At 39.6% G+C, this 22,377-nt stretch overlaps 2 protein-coding genes across 4 annotated transcripts in view; one reads left to right on the top strand and one right to left on the bottom strand.

The window, feature by feature from the left end:
- LOC134532000 (oxidized low-density lipoprotein receptor 1-like) overlaps positions 1 to 20,589 on the top strand; it is a 26,316-nt gene extending 5,727 nt beyond the window's left edge. Inside the window, exons 2-5 of one of the 3 annotated variants that reach the window (XM_063368121.1) lie at positions 3,401 to 3,487; positions 10,260 to 10,649; positions 15,485 to 15,667; positions 19,157 to 20,589. In XM_063368121.1, the coding sequence (XP_063224191.1) occupies positions 3,412 to 3,487; positions 10,260 to 10,649; positions 15,485 to 15,667; positions 19,157 to 19,446 (939 nt within the window). In that variant the 5' untranslated portion in view covers positions 3,401 to 3,411 and the 3' untranslated portion in view covers positions 19,447 to 20,589. Of the gene's footprint in view, positions 1 to 3,400; positions 3,488 to 10,259; positions 10,650 to 15,484; positions 15,788 to 19,156 lie in introns of all 3 variants that reach the window. The other 2 variants (XM_063368122.1, XM_063368120.1) reach the window with 2 other exon arrangements.
- LOC134532296 (PHD finger protein 20-like protein 1) overlaps positions 20,294 to 22,377 on the bottom strand; it is a 60,886-nt gene continuing 58,802 nt past the window's right edge. Inside the window, 1 exon segment of the mRNA XM_063368715.1 lies at positions 20,294 to 22,377. Coding sequence (XP_063224785.1) covers positions 22,250 to 22,377 — 128 coding nt within the window. The 3' untranslated portion in view covers positions 20,294 to 22,249.

Here is a 22,377-nt window from a genome sequence, read left to right as displayed (position 1 = left end):
CACTGTGTATTGGCAAATACTGTAGAATTATATTTGGTATTAGTGTTATCAGATTAAATGTTTTAGCCAAACTAGTAGCAAGGACCTGTAAATGTATTTTAAAAAAATCATAAAATCTTGTTCAATGAATGTTTTTGATAACTCATGTTCTTCCTTTTGTTATTTTTTTATTGAACCAAAAAAAATTCTTCGCTCACATTTCCTTTTAAAGCTGGATACGCTCTTGTGCGTGTGTATTGAGGCCCTCTATACATAAGAGCAGTCTTGTGGTTGCTGATGCTGTTGGATGTATCATCTCATCGTAGAGTATGGAAGAAACTTTGGATGTTGCAGTTTCAGTTGTACTTTTAGTTGGAAAAAAAGGGGAATATCAAAGTAACCGAAGAGTTTAAACAAATATGTCTGCCACCATGGGCGTCGCAAGGATATATTTATTGGGGGGGACTGCAATTGGTTTAGTTGTTGAGGAATATCCATCCCCTGGGGGGGAAAAAAAAGCGGGGGGTTCCCTCCCCCGGAAAAATTTGGGGTTTGAAGGTGCAAAAAGGTGGTTTTTAGGCATTTTTCTTTCCTAAATATTCTAATTACAGTTGGTTGCAATATATAGTTTATTTTTTATAAAAAATATTTTCAGAGAACAAATTTGTAAAAACACAGTGCTCACATTACCACGATTGGACTAAATGCACCATGCGCAACATATGGGTTGTATCACAGAAATCATATTTTTAATATAACTACGAAACCAAATATATTATTGGAGGGGACGAAATTGAAGAATTTTATTATTGGAGGGGGGGGGGGGGCGAATTGATCGTGTGTAGGGTCTTTAGGTCGGGTTTATAAACTACTCAAAGGAATGCAGCTCAACACATCACACGCAGCCAACGCAAGAAAATCACGGTCGTTTATAAAGCACGGAAGTTGCAAGACGTCGCGAACCCTAAACTTAAGGAATTGTAAAACAGTAGAATACAAATGTGTTCCCCTTGAACGTCTATTGGTAATTTCGTGTTTAACATGAAAACAAATTAAACTATCAATAATTTTATTTGAAAGGGTTAGTTTCTTTCTCTGCGTGAAAGTTTAACGTGTAAACGCGATGTGTATAATAAAAACTTATTGGCCTTCTATGCACATAACGTCTGCGTCTTCAAAAGTTTTTCGTAATACTTCATATATGGAAGGCGGAAACGCAAGTGGAAACGTAAGAATTTGACTGCTTGCATTGCGTTTTTGAGTCTCGCGTAGTTCATAAACGGTTATTCGAACATCGGTCAGAATGTTATACGGTGAGTGTGTTACAACATCATCAAAAACATCTAATCAATTAAGCAGATGGTTTGGAAACTGATCGAAAGACGTTACACTGTTAAATGTGATCATGTGATCTCCCAACTCTCGGACACGCCATGCGTACGCCACTGGTCCCTGGAAACTCAGCGACGTCCTGTTGCGTCGCGACGGCTGGTTCTCGGAAGGACAGAAGGACAGGCGTCAGTACCGCCCGCCGCGGTGAAAGCTTGAGTTTCTCTGTGCGCAGCGTCGCCATTCAAGGATCCGAGGCATCCGACACGATCTCGCAGCCAAGTCACGTCCCTCGCAGAGCGATTTGCTTTGTGTACAGAGGCGTGGTCGTAAACCTCCAAACAACCCCCCCCCCCCCCCCCCTCAATCCTTCCTAAGATTTTTCTTTTTGACGTTACAACGTCTAATAAATCGATGAACGCCGGCTGCACGCACGAAAAAGGATTAATCATTGTCCCGTTACCCACATTGTCCCGTTACGCTCATTGTACGCTTGCGCCGCATCTATCTCTCTTCCACTCGATTGGAACAACCATCGATTTGACTTTTTCGAGGCACATTAAACTTGAAACACTCCCATTCGTTTCCTACTTTTCCTATCATCGTCCTATCCTTAACAGCATAACACAGATTGGAAGAAGTTAAATAGCAAACATGTATAAAAGTTATAGTTAAAATAATCTCTTCGTTAAAGTAATAAACATATTTGAATTAATGAGTGCAAATAAAAGTAAATTTATCAATTAAATTGTAGATTTAATTTCACTCCTTTGTATCCATACAAAATAGTGATAATTCAATAAAAATGATACAATTTTATTTATAAAAGTATGCAATCATTTCATCAATGTTTTGTTATGACGTTGTCACGTTAAACTATCGTCCGTAAGCCGACTTTACAGACAACCAATTTTTTTAAGAATGAGCTAGTGTTTCAGTACTTGCCAGAGATGTGGAACATCTGACCTCGGTAACGAGCAAATTCATATGTTTTCAAATAATGCATATAATACGAAACTCGGACGCGAAATTTAACGTATTCTTTCGAAATAATGACGAGTGTGATAAATGTATTCGCATACTGTGTTTGTAACTTATTTATTTATGCGAATCACACGTAATTTCCGCACCCGCCGCTGTAGATCGTTGCCGTAGTAGCTACGTCGACTATCGTGTAGAGGAGAAAGCATTTCGGGATTTATGTTCACTGGCTTTATTTTCTACGAAAGTACCCACAGGTTTGTCGTGTATTTTAGATACACGCTGTATTTAAAATCTTCTACTGTTATTTAAAAAAATACAAAAATCAAAGTACTATAAGTGAAGGATCTAGAGAATAATTCTTCATTCACTTGTATGATTTGTTGGCACTTCGAGGTTATAATGGACCCTGAAACATGTGGGTATACTGACTCGGCACTCAGTGGTGGATACAGAAATTTTTCAGTAAAGGAGGCGGTGTGGATTTATAAAAAAAAATTTGAAACCTGTTAAAATTTGTACACATGCATTACTATTGATACTAACACACTGACGAATTGACGGTTGAAACTACAAGTTTTGTAACAGCTCACCTTGCATCACTCAATATAACATAGCTCCTGAATACACATATAATAAATTGTTTTATTTTTTTCTCAGCTTCAATATTGAGGGGGGGGGGGGGGGTTAGAATATATTCACCTGCGTCCAGAACCGTCAGCGCTCATAAATTAAATTAGTGAGTAATGTTGAGTATCAAAATTGAAGCATCGACCCTAGACTTAACAATGTGTCATTGAGTGAGATGTCTCACAAGCTTAGATTTCCTAATACACGGTGAGAATGTTGTGTCGACTATGTTTACTATCAAAAACAATCTTTAAGTCTTTTCCCCCTACCCTCTACCCCCGTAACCTCTTTCTCCAACTCCTTCCACAATAGTAGAATCACCAATATAGTAAATTAGAGCTAAAATTAAAAATGAATTTTATATTTCTATTTTAATTTTTCTTACAAAAACATAGTTATTCGAAAAACATTTTTTTTGACAAAGAGTGTGGTTTGTATTAATTTGAGTTAATAGATTTCTCGATATTTTTAATTGCTACAGGTTCATAAGCAATGACCAAGAAATGCTTCGAAGGACTGCTTCTGGCAACAGCGATGCTGCCATTGCTGAGTCTCTACCATGAAGCTGGTAAGTTCACTAAGTAAGCTGCCTGACTATCACAAAGATAATATAAAAAAAAGTAAATATCCCTAACCAGCCCAAAATTAGTACTTATTCCATGGATTGCAATACTATAGGAAAATTGGGTAATGTGTTTTTAATCATATTATTTATGTAACAATAAAATATTTGAGTTTTTGTCAAACCTTAACCTTTAATGTTAAAATACATTCACGGCAGGGATGTTGGTCAATGCATGAAAGGAAGAAGGCAAAAATGCTAGTTCTGACTCTGCTAATCCAGACAGGATTAAAATATGACTAATTTTCGTAGGTTAATAATTTAAGTCTACAAATACAGTAGTATTAAAACTAAAATCAAGCTGCAGTAAAAGTTTTATTTATGAAGAAAAAAAACATGTGAGCAAATCTTTTGGGAGTCACCAGAGATGTGTAAACATTTAACCTTGGTAAAGGGCAAATTCATGTGTTCTGATGTTACAAATACTTTTATAATACGAAACTCTAACAAAAAAAATTGGTTGTCTGTAAAGTCGGGTTACGGATGATAGTTTAACATGACAACGTCATAACAAAACATTGATGAAATGATTGCATACTTTTATGAATAAAATTGAATATTTTTTATTGAATTATCACTATTTTGTATGGATACAAAGAAGGAGCGAAATGAAATCTACAATTTAATTGATAAATTTACTTTTATTTGCACTCATTTATTCAAATATGTTTATTATTTAACGAAGAGATTATTTTAACTATAACATTTATACATGTTTGCTATTTAACTTCAAGATCGTCGAGAATGTTTTACGCTTTTTCGCAATTACACATTTAACGACGAAGTTTGTTCGTCGTGAAATTAAACGTAGAATTTAATAAAAATGCCCTTGCAGTTAATAAAATAAGTATTAGTAAGTTTAAGAAGGAATTTCGGCTTTAATATCCAACCCAGACGCTCGTGGTGCGTTGGGGCCGAGATTAAAATTCATTGAGAATATTTTACGTTTTTATGTCTTCCAGTGCTCAAAATGATATACAATTGTGGCCCCGGGCACGAAATTATATTTATAATTCATTAATAATAACGCCCCTCGTGATGAACAAAGGAAAATATGTATTAACGAGTGACTGGTTTCCGCGGAAGCGGATAGATAGCGAGATTCGTTCGGTTAGAGAAACATGTTTAGTACCTCTCGAATTTGCTAGATAACAGCACTGGTTATTATTATTATTACTTAACCTGCAATTGGGCTTTCACCCGGTGGCAAGAACTCCCACTCACTCCCCTCCCCCCCCCTCCATCAGCTTTCTCCTCAGCTCCCTCCCATCCCTGACCTCCACCATTTCCTCCCCCAGCCCATTCCACTCCCTCCCCGTCCTCACCAGGAAGGTGTTCCGCCCTCTCTCTGTCCGCCTCCACACCCTCTGGAGCTTACATCTGTGGTCTCTTCGTCCTCTGTACTCCCCTCTATGTACTTTGCTTCCCAATTGCCCCCATCCCCCATCCCCCTTCCCCCTTCAGCACCTTGAACATCCTGACCAACCTTTCCACTCTTCTTCTCCTCTGTAACGTTTCCCACCCCAACTCCTTAATCATTTCCGTTGGGCTATGCAGTTTCCCATCCTGCCCCTCCCTCCTTCTCCACATTCCCATCACCCACCTAGCCGCTCTGCGCTGCACCCCTTCCAGCTCCTTCACCTCAGTCACCAGGTAGGGGTCCCAGACCGCCGCCGCATACTCCAACATTGGCCTGACCAATGTGGAGTATGCCTTCTCCTTTGTCCTCCTCCCAGCTCCCTGCAGGGTCCTACCAAGCAACCCCAGCGCCTGCCTTCCCCTCCTGACCACCCCCTCTATGTGCTCCGCCCATCCTAGGTCATTTTTCAGTGTCACCCCCAGGTACTTATATCCTGCTGCCTCTCTTATCTCCTGCCCCTTCCAGTAATATACATTTCGTGTGACTTTCCTCCTCTTTGTAAATCTGACAACTTTTGTCTTACCAACATTCAAGGACATTCCATTTTTCTCCGTCCATTGCTCCAACCTTATCAAGTCCTCTGCTAAACATCCCCCTTCCCCCACAACCTCATACACTACACAGTCATCTGCAAATAGCCTCCATCTGGCTTTCATGCCCTCCCCCAGATCGTTTATCATAATTGTGAACAACAGAGGCCCCAGCACACTCCCCTGTGGCACCCCCGACGTCACTTCCCCCTCCTCGGAGCTTTCCTCACCCACTCTCACTCTTTGTCTTCTATTCCTCAGGAAATCACCCACCCAGTTTACCACCCTTCCATCCCTCACCAGCAACTCAACCTTTTCCATTAACCTCCTATGGGGGACCTTATCAAACGCCTTTTCAAAATCTATAAAGATTGCATCTATCTGCTTCCCCCCGTCCACCGCTTCCACCAGATCTTCCAACAGCCCAGCCATCTGGGTCTCGCATGAGAACCCCATCCTGAATCCATGCTGCCTGTTATCCACCCACCCCAGATCTTCCATTTCCCCCTTTACGTACCTTCCTACCAACCTCTCCATCACTTTTCCTACACAGGACGTCAAACTGACCGGCCTGTAACTTCCTGGCTCCGCCTTATCATTTCCCCCCTTGTAGATGGGAACTACCACTGCCTCCTTCCATTCCATTGGTAGTTTCCCCTCCTCCAGAGACTGCTTGAAAACCTCCAACAGGTACTTCCCAATCTCCCTATCACCCAACTTCAAATGACTATTCCCTATACCATCTGGCCCAGCTGCCTTTCTCCCTTTCAACCTCCTGATCACCTTAATTACATCTGTCAGTCGCAGCTCAAAGGCCTTCCTGCCCATTAAACTGTCGTCCTCTTTACCCTCCCATGCCTCCCCCTTTGTAAATACTGCCAGATATTGCTCCTGCAGTAAGTCTGCCTTTTCCCTGTCCTCTGTATATTCCTGCCCTCCTCCTCCTCTGAGAACCCCTATTCCCTCCTCACCCTTCACTCTTCTTATGTATCTGTAGAGCTCCGTCCCATTTACCGTCCCCCCTTCCCCCATCAGCTGTTCCATGTAAGCATCCCTTGCTTCCCGCGATTTCCTCCCTAGTTCCTTCCCAAGCGCCTTCATTTCCGCCTCTATCTCCTCTCCCCCAAGCTTCCTTGCCCTCGCATGCAGCCTCCTACATTTCCTTTTCAACACTTTCAACTCCCTTCCATAGTAGGGAGGGTCACCTCCTTGGCCTACCCTCCTCTGAGGTACAAAACGTGTAGCCATCTGCAGCAGAATATTTCTTAAGGCAGCCCATCTACCTTCGAGGTCCTCTATATCTACCCATCTACTGTATTCCCCCTTCAGGAATGCCTCTGCCCCCACTCTATCAGCCTTACCCCAACAGTTTACCACGTTTCCCCTCCTTACCCTTTTCTCCCTCCAGCCCACGTCTAACTCCACTACTGGGATCCTGTGATCACTGATGCCCTCCATTACCACACTTCCCCTGACCGCCTCCGTCACCGTAGATCGAAGCACCATAGGGGAATAATATTGTTTCGTTTTCATAATACGATTTTATAACAAATACGCATCCCAAATACACCAAACTTATTTATAATGTGTTACGATATTTTTTAAAACATTGTGCAAAAGATCCCGGGTGTAATTTTAATTACTATGTGTAACTGTAAAACACCATTGTTCATACAAAAACGTATTTGAAAATTCAACATTACTTTTAAATAACCGTACCGATTGTGCTGAAAATCGGTGGAAGATCGTTAAATTACATAATATTAATAATTAAAACGACGAAAACATGATTGAAAAGTCAAATCGATGGTTGTTCCAATCGAGTGGAAGAGAGATGCGGCGCAAGCGTACAATCAGCGTAACGGGACATATCGTAGTGGGACAATGTGCGTTACGGGACACTTTTTCGTGCGTGCAGCCGGCGTTCATCGATTTATTAGACGTCACGTCAAAAAATTTAACTAGATTTCTTTCAATAATGCCGAACGTGATAAATATTTATGCAAATTGTGTTTTCAACTGCATTTATTGACACAAATCACGTGCATTTTTTGCACCCACCGCTAGAATTCGTTGCCTGAGCAGCTACGTCAACTATCAAATCATTAATTTGCAGAGCGGAAGTTTAAACTATATAATTAAACTTCTCCGATAAAAGAAAAAAAAATGTTGTCTGTAAAGTCGGTTTACGGACGATAATTTTACGTGATAACGTGAGTGGAAGAGAAATAGATGCGTCACAAGCCGAACGCTTAGGCCGATCGTGCCTCTCTATCGCTTGTTCCGCGCTCTCGCTTGCACGCTCGGCTCAGGTGGAACGTGACAATGAGATGGTTTTTCGTGCGTGAAGCCGGCGTTCATCGATTTATAAGACGTTATCACGTCAAAAAAAATAATCTAAACACCAGCTTTGGATCTGATTTTCTAAAAGGAATTTTACTAAAATACTGCCCATCTTGTTAAAAAGCATTAAACAGTGAAAACTATAACGTTTACGTTTGTCTTTGGGAACTTCAGTTCGCGCCATCCACCACAGATGGCAGCACCGTGATTACACGTTTCCTTTCATTGCGATTTCCGTTCCATTCACGAAATTATTCCACCAAATGCAGTATAACGGGAGCTAAGATGTTACACATAAAAACATACATTTTTATAGTTTTACTTATCTAAAACTTGTATTACTTGCATTTGAAGGCGAATCCCGTTTAATCCAGATTTACGGTGATCCGGGCAGGGTCTGGTTCCATATAGTCCATGTTAAGGCCCGTCTACAACAGTCCGAACCTGTGGACGGTCCTTGTCCTTTCCTAATGTAAATGACGTCACACCGTCACACGGAAAATTGCCCATTTACAGTAGCAATGTCCGATGTCCAAATTTACTGATTTAGAAAAAGTAAATATATAGCGCCAAAATAAGTGTTTTTAGATGGTTTCTGTTGTTTTTTTCCATGCATTGTAAATAATGAGAATGCTGCTTTTTTTTCTTTTCATTTAACGTGTGAATGTTGTCAGAGTTTAATAATATTTAGTATTTTGGTGAGGTGAAATTAAATGCTAATAAATGAATTCTAATCACACTGAAAAAAAAAACGAATTCAGATGTTCGGCATTTGAAAAACGCCGGTCGCAAATGGACAACACTAATTAATATTTGGTCTCATTGGTCTTGTTTTCCCTTTCCTTTCACAGTCCGTTATTTTCTGTTTATTACTTTTTGAAACGGAACTGGAAACAGCAACTATGAGCGTTCTATGCTGCCAAAGGACACAGATTGAGACAAAAAGTTAAAGTTGACCAATGTATTCGGATCGTCAGCCGCTAAGGTGACGTCAGAAGGTCATGTGTACCAATGGACGATCAGTCCCCGTCAGACACAATTTAGGACATAGAAATTGTAGACAGGCCTTGGAAGAACTCAACTGCTCTAGGCACCTAATATTTTCAGCACAATATCTTGTAATTCTTGGGGCCATTGTTTTGTGATTTTTTCACATCCACAATTTTGCTATTCCACATAATTTTCTCCCATCCACGTGCAATCTGGTCATGATGATGAAAAGTTATATTGCAGGTTATGTCTTAAATGTTTGTTTTCTATAGAACCATACCATTGTAACTTACTGAAATTTTTTTATAAAGCTTTAGTTGAGCCAAATTTTAAGTCTAGTTACAAACGCATGTGGAGGTTGATGGAAAACACAGTATCATTAAAGAGCAGGGTTTTTTTATACTCTCCTGTAAAACTGTGGGCTACAATTGTGAATTAGAATTGTTTGTATCGTGGTTTCTTACAAAGATCAAGATAAAGACATATTTAGTCTCCTCTCTCACTTTTCCACTTGCCGAAAGAAGTTAGGAGGCTATCATACCCTATCAACTTGAACTATTACAATATTAGCCATAGTTTACAGCGCAGATTTTTTATTTAATTTTCTAGCTTCTAGCTCTACAGGCTACTTGACCTAGCTGGTTTAGGTCAACTATCGGGGCCTAATGTTAATATTATGTCATTTGCAATAACAAGTATGCAATGTTTGTTTTTTTCCTCCCATTGGTTACAGACTTTTATCTATTTATAACAGGCATTTTAACTACAACCTAACTAGAACAATTTAATTTAGATTCTATTTCAACTTTGCCAAAGAAATAAATTCTGACATATTTTACAGAAAGGATACAACTTAGTATATAGATAAAATGAGGAAAAATAATTGCAGTGTTCAAGTTAGGCTCGTTCTACAATGACACGGAACATTTCACTAATGCATCTGACGCTTATACAATGCATGGAAAAGTATTAAATGACAATTAACGAAATTGATTTTCACGGTTACGAAAAATGTAATTTAGTAAAAAAAAAAAAAAAATGTTTTGAGCTCCAAGAACATAACACGGTCAGGATTTACGTACATATTTAATAATAAAACCCACAAAGTAATTAAGTATTTTAATAAAATTCCTTGTTGAAAAATCAGGACCAAAGCCAAGGTTTAGTATTTTTTTTTTCAAGTCTTTTATGCTTTTGTCGGAGCCGTTTCATTGTATAGTTTAAAATTTCTGTCTGCTGGAATAGCCGACGCAGCTGCTCTGGTAGCGAATTCTAACGGCGGGAGCAGAAACTACGTGTGATTCGCGTCACGAAATGTCAGAGTTACGTATTATAAGTGTAACACGGGAACACATGAGTTTGCTCGTTGCCAATGTCAGATGTACCGAGAGACTCGCTGATCCAGAGCTAAGAGCGGTGATCCCCCGTGCCGCAGAGGGCCAGGCGACCAACTTCACGGTCGCGCAGTCGCTGACCCACATCCTCCGCAGCCTGGACCCGGGGCTGGACCAGGAGGAGGGCCGCTCCTACTCGCCGGAGGGCCTGTGGGCGCCCGTGCTCGAGCAGCGGGCGCTGCAGCCCCGCAGCGAGAAGGTCATGAAGCAGAAGCCCTCCGCCGCAGCAGCCAACTACGTGGTGTCGCGGCCCACGGTGGGCGGCCGGCCGGGCCCCGCGCCCTCGGAGGACGTGTCGGAGACTGACCTCTACCTGCTGGGCGCCATCGAGAAGCTGGCCTACCGCGTCGACTTCATGGAGAAGCGGCTCCGGCGCACCGAGGAGCTGCTCTACTACGTCATGTCCGGGGACAACGACCGCCACGACCGAGGTAGAGCACTCTGTCCCCGGATGACCTCCTCGAAGCCCGTTCTCTTCAACGGCACGGAAACTTAGACCAGTGGCGTAGCTAAGGTGACTGGCTGGCGCGCCCCCTGGCCAGACTTGAAAATGGCGGCCCCTCTTGAATTAAAACGGAGGGGCGGAGCGTTCAGTAACGCCTTTGAATATATATACTGTATAGAAGTCGCGAGTGGATAGGATTACTCTACGTTTTTCAGAAGCGTATGATGAGCAGCTTGGGAACTTCACCGCTGCAGTGCGCTGCCGTAACGCCCTGTATCGTCTTAGTTGTTATTTACACGTTAGAGCGCAGCTCTGTCGCCCGCTGTCATTCCCCGCACCCCCCACCCATCATTCACTGCAGCTCAAGTTCGTTCAACAGGAGGGGGAAGGGGTGTTTGAAAAGTTCGACACTTGTCCGCTAGGGACCACCACAAGTCGATGCCCTAGAGATGGTGGCGATTGCGGCGGTGAATTAACCAACTACCACAAAACCGTATTAGAAATTTTAACCTGGGCTGGCGACTTCTATACAGTATATATATTCAAAGGTAACGCGAAACCGTCGCGGCAGGGCCCTGACCCCCCCCCCCCCCCCTTCACTGCTCCGGCGCCCCTGGAGGGGGCCATCCCTGCCACCCGCTTGCTACGCCACTGACTTAGACGGATCTCGCGGAACGGGAGTTTCTGCAAAAACACGCAGACGGAGACGGACCCATACGGATCAGCTCGGCAATGCTGAGCTCTTCCGTTTACGTTCCTCCGTACGACCAGTTGAAGCCGAGTACCTACTTGGCTGCACTGGTAGCCATGTTTATACCTGTTCTAAATTGTTTCAAGTACAAGAATATCTGGTGGTATATTATTACTTTCTGTTTTTTTTATACATGGAAAATTATGATCTTAAATCTTTTTTTTTTTATTAAATTAATACTTCGTAACCTTGAAATGCAATCTCATTGGTTGCTGTTTGTTACTTTTCCGTGAATAGTGGCAGCAGCAGACGCGGACAGGGCCGCAACTAGGGGGGGGGGGGGGGGGGGCAAGCGGGGCATACGCCCCGGGCGCAAAGCTGTGGGGGCGCCGAAATCGCTTGCATTGTAATTCCTACTACAACTGGTAACTGGTAAAAAGTTTTTTTTTTAATTTGCATGCCAGGAATGTCTAATCTGATTTACAATATGTCTCAACATATTTAATGAACAAGTCTAGTGATTATACGGACTACTTTATGGACATAGTGGGTTCATCCATGGAAGGTACAGTAGCACAGAAACTGTTACATTTAGGTATGGAAAATGCTTAAATAGCACCATTTTTCCGTGGGAGGGCCCCTGGACCCGCCGCTTTATTGGTGTGGTATGTGCAAAAAAAGAGGGGGTAGTGGGCGCATTAATCCATTCATGCCCCGGGTGCCAGTGACTAGTTGCGGCCCTGGACGCGGAAGTGAAATATTTCAGTAGATCTGTCTACGTTTACATGATCCATCTCCGTTTCCATGTCGTTGATCTAAAGGATCTTTGAGAATTGTTCCTTGTTGTATATCCAGTTTATATAAAAGTTTTATAATGCAAATCTTCAAAATCAAATTTATTTATTATGGTTATAGTGCAATTTAACATACCAAACACATTCAACTGATTACTTTATTTTAAATTTTTTATGTAAAAATACAATTTGATATGTTTTATAGAACAACTACTCCGGTAACAATGTTCCTGTAAGTTTTATACAAATTTTCAAAATCAAAATATATTTTGGTAATTATACAGCTTTGGTCCACAAAGCATTAAATTTCTTTATTTTAATATTTTATGTTAAATTCAACTAGATACTCAATACGGAACAGTTATCGAATCCTTCAGCCTATATAAGATTCCTTGAAAGTGCATCTCAAAGGATGTCAGCCCTCTTAGTTGACCTAAGGATCCTATGTAGTTTCGCCATTACAGCATTATGTCCTTGTTTTCTTTGAGGCATTTGTGGAGCTATCTTTTAGTAAAAATGAAACAATAGTCTGTTGCTTAGCCAGCCAATTTCTGTCTAAAAATATACTTTTTTATGTTTATCTATCAATGTCAAACGATCAACTCAAAATGTGTAAAAACGGAAAATTTCCAGAAAACAGGTGTGTGAATAATGTGTAAAAACAGACAAGTGACTGTAGTAAACGTATTTCTTTGTGTATACCCCAGGTTGTAATTGTGCTGAAAGAATTTTGATATATTTTCACTTTTAGTTTCTCATTGAATGCAGCCGTGGAATTAAAGTATCCTTTGTTTAAGGGGCTTGCCTAGTCTGTGTTAGTGACACTTGCTGGTGGTGCCATAATATTAGATGGCAAAAAATTTAAGGTAAAGGTGTAATGAAAGGCCTATGGGGCTTTCAAGAATCTGTTCTGAGTGTTTCATGCCTAAAAATTATGCTGAACACACTCGTTTTAAGCATTTTCTCTATCCTAAAAACTTAGTTTCAAAAAAAAAATGTACGGAAACAGAACTAATCATCCATCCTAAGAACATTCTTAAATGCTTTTCGTAAACAGAAACCATTTTGGTATCTTGAGGAGTTTTTAAATCATAACTTTCTTCTGAAGCTCTGCTCATCCTATGTCAGATTGGCGGGGTCCTTAAAGTTACAGTGGTAAAGCTCACATAATTACTATTGCTACATGAGTCTGTGTGTGTGTTATTTATTAGATCACAATATTCAGCTGTCAAGATCCGAATGTTCGCTGAAAGACCTGTCAGTAAAAGTGATACCGTATCTTGAACAGAGTATAGACAAATGAGATAGAGCTCTGTATTAACAAGTTTTTGGATCCACCCTTAAACTGCTTATTTGCTAAAATAAATGTTTTAAAAAAAAACACTTGTCTTGGTGTGTGCATTTGGCACGTTGTTTAAAGTTATAAAATTTCAAAGTACTTTGTATGTCAGAGTTTCACTGTAGTAAAGCTACGGCCACACCGGGGATAGGCTTGCTACGTTTGCAACGCGAGTAAAATATTCCCAGCTGCATCTCAGGTGTCACTGGCCGCACAAAGCAGTGTTCTCTATGTTCGCTATGTTGGCGATGTCGCCTGGTGTTTGGTTTTTTTTTTCTGAAACGTCTCTGACTTTGCGCATGCGCAGATAAACAAAAAAAAAATCTGTTTTCTCACGGAATCGTGCTGTACTTCTCAGTTTGTTTTAAATTAGTATCACATCGACGGAAAATTTTATTGAAGTTGTACGAAAATATTCAAGTTTATGGAATAAATAATGGAAGAATATAGAAGACCGGATATGCAGGACATTGCCTATTAAACTGAGTTGTATGTCTTCTGAAATAACCCATAAATTTGGCTTTATCCTCATGCAACTACTTCATCAAATGATGAATTTCTCCAAATTCATTTCTTTTTAGGTTAACTTCATGAACGCATTTCTTTTTACGTTTACATACTTTGAGAGCCAGCAGAATATTACCATCGTCTGAATCATCACTCGAATCCCACGGCACGCGTCACTGTAACATTGTGAACTAGACTATCCTGTCTGGCCAACTGGAGCAGCAAACATAGTGAACATCGTGAACATAGCGTAGCTTTCTGTGTGGCTTCGGCTTAAGTGTTTGATTTTTCCATTACTAATACGTTAAACTAGATAGTGCATTAAATCAAACTACAATTTTTATTTAATTTTTTAAGAACCACGTGTTTCTAACAAAGTATCATTTTTTAAACAACACATTTTTCATTATTTATATCAGCTGATTTCGACAGTTCTATTGGCCAGTCATAGGCAAAAGATAGCTCCATGCATCGAAGACAAGAATCTGTCTTTATAAACATTATTATATGGTACATTTATGATAATCTCAAAACTTTCTCAATCTTTGAGCAAAATTCCTGTCCATAACAGCACATAATTTAACTTGAACATTGTATCGAGTATTTACGTTGCTACAAGTAATGGAAAGTACTATAAATGTATAAAAAGTAAGTGTTCTAATAATTGTTTGCCTAAATACAATGTTTTTTGTAAATAATTGACACATCATTGTATATATGAATTTATGTTTCTGATAAATAACATCATAAGGTAATTAATACATGTATTTATGTGTTTTGGCAAATGAGAAAATGAGCTTAGACATTTATAGTAGAAGAATATTAAGATATTAATCTAAATAATATCTATTTAAATGAATGGACAGTTTGAATAACTGGGAATCTAACATTTTTCTCTCGCAAATAAAAAACACATCGTAAAATGTGAGAGTCAAACATGAAGCAAACATTAATGAAGAAGAAGGTAGTAATAGGGCTACAAGAAGGTGGATGTTCTTTCCGCTATACTGCAGAAAGACTTGGCAAGGATGTATTCACAGTGCATCGGTGTTGGCGACAAGGGTCATGGGCAGGAGACAAGCCAGAGCTCATTGCCCAGACAATTGATTAGGCTAAATTTCATTCCTCTAAACTAATGTCTTCTTGGTGTCGGAATATCATTTTCCCACCAGTGTAGTACATACCGATTTCAAGCGAAAGTTAAGAGCCTCGGGCTGTACACAAGAATCGGTCCGTGTTCATCATCCATCACATGGTGAGTCAGTGGCTCGGATGGTGGGAGCTTCTTGTTTCCGCTGATTTTTATCGTGGTTTAGTCCTTGAATACCTCGCAAACAGTTTAACACCGATTTGATCTTTAGTTTTTGTTTCTACTATTATTACTTGCAATCAGGGTTTAAGTTGATAAAAAAGGGGAGAGAGGGTTGAAATGAGATTTTGAAGTACTTCAGGAATAAGCTATCTAATTGTCGCGCGTCGCCCTGCCGCAGATCCCTGCCCGGCCAACTTCACGCGGGTCGGCAAGGGCTGCTACCACTTCGGCGAGCGGCAGTTCAACTGGAAGTCGTCGGCGTCCATGTGCAAGAGCCTGGGCGCGGGCCTCGCCGAGCTGGAGAGCATCGAGGAGAACCAGGACGTCGTCACCTTCCTCCAGTCGCACAAGGAGCACACAGGTCGGTGTCGCCTTCCTCCAGTCGCACAAGGAGCACGCAGGTCGGTGTCGCCTTCCTCCAGTCGCACAAGGAGCACACAGGTCGGTGTCACCTTCCTCCAGTCGCACAAGGAGCACACAGGTCGGTGTCGCCTTCCTCCAGTCGCACAAGGAGCACACAGGTCTGTGTCCCGCTTCGCCGGACCAGCCACTAAATACACCGTAACACTGCTAGAATGTCACTAAACTTTTAACATCCAGCAGACGTTTGCTGTTCTGTATTTTCACTTCTGACCCCTCACTTCAGTTCATGCTTACCCATTTAGTACAAATAGTTGGAGACCGACGACTTAAATCGGCGGAAATTATATCGTGCAGAAATATAAACCTGTATATAGCCCCTTTTGTTAACATTAGGGGACGTAACGAATGTGATGGTATGCCAAATGAAACTTTATGACAGTAAAAATACTACCCTAAAATATATTTGGTGAACTAAAATAATCTTAGAAAGAATCAATGGCAAGTTAAAAAATACGTAATGAAAATGTATAACACTATTCATATGTACACTAAAGAATGTAAATCTTGGTAGCATATTGGTAGAGCATGTGATTCAAACCCTTGTTACTTTGAAAACTTTTTTTACTTTAATTTAAAATAACAGATTACTGGATTATACATACTGTGCTTTAAGCAAATATATATTTATACATTTTGTTTATCTTATTTCTATAATATTATTAAATACATAGCTCAGACCATTGATTTTATTATTTCATACTAGGTAGATTTATTTTTATTAAAAAATAAATTAAATTATATGTTCACAAGTAATTTAAAACAAAAAATTAATTCCCCGATTAAAATTTCAGCATTTATTAGGAAACAAATGTCCATAAATTATTAATAAATAAATTAACACTTCACAGAAATCCACACCTTATTAGCCCAAATGAAAATGTGAATGGTTTTCCTTCACTCTAGATTTAAGTTTATTATGCAAACTATGCAGGTTTCTTTGTCTCACTGGGTTACAAAAATTGTTAGTTACAATTTCTTTGAGTAGTAAAACAAGTTAGTAATCAACATATGTAAAATAAGTTAATTGATAGCATTTTTTTTACTATACAATGAAATTAGCACAATAAATACTGTAAATCAGCTGGATGAACTGACTGATTAATGTAATATTATAAATATGTCATAAACTACATTGAAGCAAATCCATTTTCCTTGTATCCTTTAAATTTTATGTTACCTACTAGATTTTGAAACTAACCTACTAATAAAAAAATACAATCTCGTTAATTTCAAAATCTCTCTGTTTTGGTTTTAAAATACTAAATTAACTTTTTTTTTTTTTTTTTTAAATGAACTATAGAAGATAAAATATCAAATCATTCACCGAGTTACATAATTTGTAACACAAACAGGTGCAATTTTTTTCAGTATTTTGTTAAATTGACAACATATTTATCCTTCCCCGATATGCTTGCTTTGGTAACTAACTGCATTGGCTGGTTTTCTGTTAACATTCTAGGTACGTATCATGTGTATGGAGTTGAGAATTCTTTCTTCTCTTCTGCTATAAAAACGTTTATGATACATTTTTTTATACCCATCAGTATAACATAAGTTACAGCAGAAAATGGGCATCGTGTTGGTGGGCTGTAATAGATACTACCATGTTTACTTATTACTGATTTTTTGCATGGGCATATGTGTGGAAAAGAGAGAGGTAAAAAATATAGGGAACTTATTTTAGTCATACTTAGCAAACAAAGAATAAATTAATATGTTGGATAATAAATTTTATGTCTACTCCTTAAAATAAAGATTTGATTGTATTTAATAACCTTAAATAATGGGAGGTATTTGTAATAAGATGAAATTATTTTATTATTCTAAGCATAGCTTTAACCATAGTAAATGACAATGTCTGTGCAATGGCATAAACATATTTAAAATTTATTAGGTGTGTGTTCAGGAATTTTTAAAAATTTCTTTTTCATGAAATGAACAGTAAGTATTTCATCAAGGTAAAATATATACTTGAACACTCTAAAACAGAAGTTTTAAAATCAGATACTTGATCTATACTGAAAATTGCAAAGACCTATGCATATACTCTTTAAAAATTATAATTTTAAAATGGTTCTGTTATTACATAAATCTTTTATGCAACTGACAAATTTATTGTGTCTATTTATTTAGTAAAAATGTTTGGAATTAATCATATACTTTTCTTTCAATGGTAAGATTTTAGCAATACAGTAGTACTCTGAAATTATGTGAGCAAAGTTTGTAAAAACCCAGATTACAGCCTTCCTCATGCAATCGAGTAATAATGATTTGTTATAAATTTTGGTCATATTTTCAGGTTGAGGTAAAGTTTTCCTTTTTCGAAGTTTTAGAAAACGTATTTCTCCGAATTTATTGATTTTATTTTTAAATTTCACAAGTTTATTTTTCTCGTAATTTTTTGTTGGCTTCTTTGTGTTGGAAGGCATGCTGACGTGATTTTCCTTTATTTTTTCCACGACTGAAGCTTTGTTTTACATGCTAGGCGTGTGAGTTACGGTCACGGGAGTGCGAGAAAGATACAAAATCGCTGCGTCGTGGGAACAGAAGTAAGCATTTCGTGGAAGCCTCTGTTACCGTGTGCCGTGATTGGCTGAAAATTACGTCGGCGAGCCCAGAACACTGCCCGCACAAAGGAAGGAAGGAAGGCTGTAAGATCAGTCATTGTCTGAGCACCGTGCCGAGAGGTCGTGGTCGGGCGATGGCTTGCATCATTTAGCAATGTTATTTTGAAGTACAACTTTGCGGCCACGGTCGGGGCGACGCTTAAGAACTTTTTTCCTTCTTTTGGGCATTTAAATTAATTTGAATTTGTTTGACCGCAGTCGTAGGCGAAGCCCACTGCGAGGCGACAAAGGGTTTTGCCCAGCCGTCGCTGCCCGGAACTTATCCGGGCAATATAATGTAATTTGTAAGCAGTCTACGTGTTTTTCTCCTTTATGGTGGTACCGTTTAATTTTTTGTTGTGTGCGCTATTGTACGGAATATAGAGTGATTTTTACATAAATAAATAAAACAGATAATACATCGAACATTGTTTATAAATTTCTTCTGTCTTTGTGATATGTATGTTCCACTCATCACCTAATTTGAGCTAGCCGGAGGTGGTGGGTGGTAACAAGCTGGGGGGTTTTTAAGATTGTTCAATTATAAAAGCGTAAAGAGTACGTTAAATCACCTTTCAGCCATAACGCTTATAATCAAAAGACTGGAACTCAGCAACAAATAAACATATTTAACTTCTTTTTTTTAAGCTAATACGAATGCCTGTTTGCAATACAAAAATACTTAAAATACAATACTTAAAAATTTTTTATGATACACGTAGATATGACCATTGGTCAAAATACGTTGTATTCAAGAAACTGTCCTCCGGGACTTGAGAACTCGCAGAGAAGTGAGGCGTCGCGACCGGCGGGCGTTGCAGGGAAGGACTTCTGGACGGGAGGGCTGAACCCCGGCCTGCTGTGGATCTGGGCCAACAGCGCGCGGCCCGTGGCGTCCAACTCGACGAGCGGGGGCGGGCCAGGGCAGCCCGCCATCCACGGCACGGGGCGCTGCCTCCAGCTGGCCTACAGCCCTGCCCTGCGCTCGTACCGCTACCAGGGCGAGGACTGCGCGGAGCGTGCACACTACCTGTGCGAGCGGGAGGACAACAGAGCCGGCCGCGCCCTGCGTCGCCTCGAGGCCGCGCTGCGCCAGCAGCGCTCGGGCTGACGGCGTGTCGCACCATCCGGGGTCGGCCTTCACTTTGCACCAGTCCTCTCCTCCCTCACGATGTCAACTAACATCTGACAAACCAATTTCAGGACTTTTTTGTTATATCACTGAGTCATTTTAAATACTATTTACGGGAATACGCCATTTTTTGTGTTAGGAGGCCAAAGCCCTTCCAGTGATCAATTCCATGATTTAAGCGGACAAAATCCAACTGGAGTGAGGTGTCTTAAACAAAAATTCCAGTAAGCAAAAGGTAGGTGAAAGTTCAATACATACTTGCAACTTTCCGCACCGTAGCTGTTTATCTAGGGACTTTTTTTTTGTGAATCCTGTGACCAGTCCTTCATCCTTCAGTTTTACTACTTTTTTGGGTGACCTGTAGACACCGTGCTAAGTACACATTCTTCTACTTTTCATCTCGGCATCTTCCTTGGTATTGTTTCCTCACCATGCTCTTGAGTGGCAGTACCGTAGAATCCTCAACTCCTCTTTCACTAGTTTTCTCTGATCTGTCTGTCTAGTATCCTCTGACCAATACTCAATTATGCATCCAAGAAATTTTCTTTTACTTTATAATAAAATTTAAAAAATAACATCATGTCAAACTTACTTATTTAATTCCAAGAGACAGATGATACTTCAAATTTGTGTGACTAAAATAGTCTTGGTCTCATTTCACAAGGGATCAAGAAAATACAAAGGCATGAAAGTGCAACAGCAGGGATATTGTCACTATGTACTACTGTATATAAGCATAAAATGTAATTGAATTATGTAATAAATTATTCATAGTAAAAAAATGTACAGTACTAATTGTAACAAGAACTTAATTAAAAAATACTAGTTTTAAAATACTAAGTTTATTAAAGCATTACAATGTAATGTACATACAGATACAGTAGAACCCCGATTTTGCGAACACGGATTTAACGAAAACAGCGATTTAACGTAAAGGTTTTCAGGAACCAACAAAAATCACCAATTTATTAAAATAATAATATAGATTTCCAAAAAATGCAAGTAAATAGTAATGGAGTCTTATTAAAAAATACACTCTGTGGTGTCAGTAATAGAATGGAGGTACTATATATTAATATGTGCCTTTGCATCATCTGTCCAAATACGAAAAAATTAAAAAAATTCTTTAAATAGCTTAAAAACTCCGGGCGCTGTAACTGAATTGCGTAGGTGCGTGCCATTGCGCGCGCCTGGATAGATAGACTGTCCGCGACACATGACGTCATGAAGGGTTTCTTTGTCCGCATCCCCCTCCCCCTTCACCCTCCCTGGCTTGACTCACCACGTTATTTTCCAAATACGCCCGCATAGTAACAGTGCTAGCCAATAATCACACGTTTCCAAATATTCCCTTTCCCATCCTCCAGGTTTTTTCAACTTGTGACCACGTCACACCAATACGCCATTATCATTATTCTCTAGATGTGTAAAAGTAACGAAAAAAAGCGTACCCATATGTATTCGTTACTATAACAATTAGTACTCGTTACTGTCGTATCGTTACGTTACTCGTTACTTCTGAAACCGCATTAAAAAGCTATGTTATGTTGCACCAATGAATCGAGTCGTATTGCGTACGCGTACATTATGACGTCGCGTAAATAATAATAAATAGAATATAAACAATTAACAATATTTGATAATTAACAGTTTTTGTTACCCAAGAAACAATTAAATCTCATTAATGCGGCTTTTTTATAGTATCTCTTTTAAGATAATAACAAAAAAAACGTGAAAATACGCGATAATAAAAAACAAAAACATACATATTTCTAATTTGTAAACACTTTCTTACGATGTTTCTGTTCCAATCTCAAACTTTGTCTACACACACAATACCTTTAATAAACAGTAAAAAACTTTGACGACGAATTTCCAAATTATACTTTACTTAATAAACAAACATCGTTCTTTGTAACGCAAATTCATCGAATATGCGCGCGCATGCGTACAACATACGAAAAATGCGAGTATGTAAAGAGATGCAGCCGTGTGTAACGTTTCGTTACTAGATGGCGCACCCGTTACTAAGTACCGAATACATACGGTTTGCTACAGCTCTATAATTCTCAGTAAGAGCTTTGTGCGCGGTGTTTAGTTTTTGGAATACGTTTTTTATAAGTGCTGCGCAGCTTAAGCGAACAAAGAGAGTCAGCCGGCGGCCACGCCGCGCCGTAACAGCAGCTGACAGAGTACAATGACCTTTCTCCGCGTACGGCGCGCTATGGACGGTAAATTTCCATCAATTTGCGGCCTTTTTTTTAAATTTTTTACTGTGACGCAATGTGTATGTAGCTCGTTTTTGTTATAAACGCTGCAGGTTGTGACTGTATTTTAATAAACTTTAACGTATTTCTTACACTTTACATATTTTTAAACTTTTTTTTATGCCTCATTTTTCACGGTTTTTAAAAATCTGTATGTACTACCGAGGTGTACGTACGAACCGGGGGCTGTACGAGCGAGATCAAAAACGTTGAAGATGGAAAGTTGACGAAGTCTGAGATAGCACGGCAGCACAAGATATCAGCGTCGACCCTGTCTACGATATGGAAACGTAGGTACGCGATTATGAGTGCGGGGGTCATTGAAAATCGGTAAATCGGATTTAACGAAACATCGATTTAGAGTAAACATTTTCGGTAACCGTAGCACTTCGTTAAATCGGGGTTCTACTGTAGTAACATTACTACCATTTACAGTATTTAAACTTGCATGCTTGATTTATGCCAACAGGCAAGCTCTACATTGGTAATAATTCATCTAGACATATGTTCTGGCCTCAGCTGACGGCAGATATGCGCTGCATGGTGAGCAAGTCTCTCATTAGCATCTGCACAGTTTGTTTGGTCTTCGGGAAGAAGTCGGGCGTCTCGTCCTTCGCAAAGTCTGCATCCTGAGATTCCAATG

The sequence above is a fragment of the Bacillus rossius genome, chromosome 5 (assembly GCF_032445375.1).
Source record: "Bacillus rossius redtenbacheri isolate Brsri chromosome 5, Brsri_v3, whole genome shotgun sequence".
In the NCBI taxonomy this organism is placed as follows: Eukaryota; Metazoa; Arthropoda; class Insecta; order Phasmatodea; family Bacillidae; genus Bacillus; species Bacillus rossius.
This window is presented reverse-complemented; position numbering and strand designations above follow the sequence as displayed.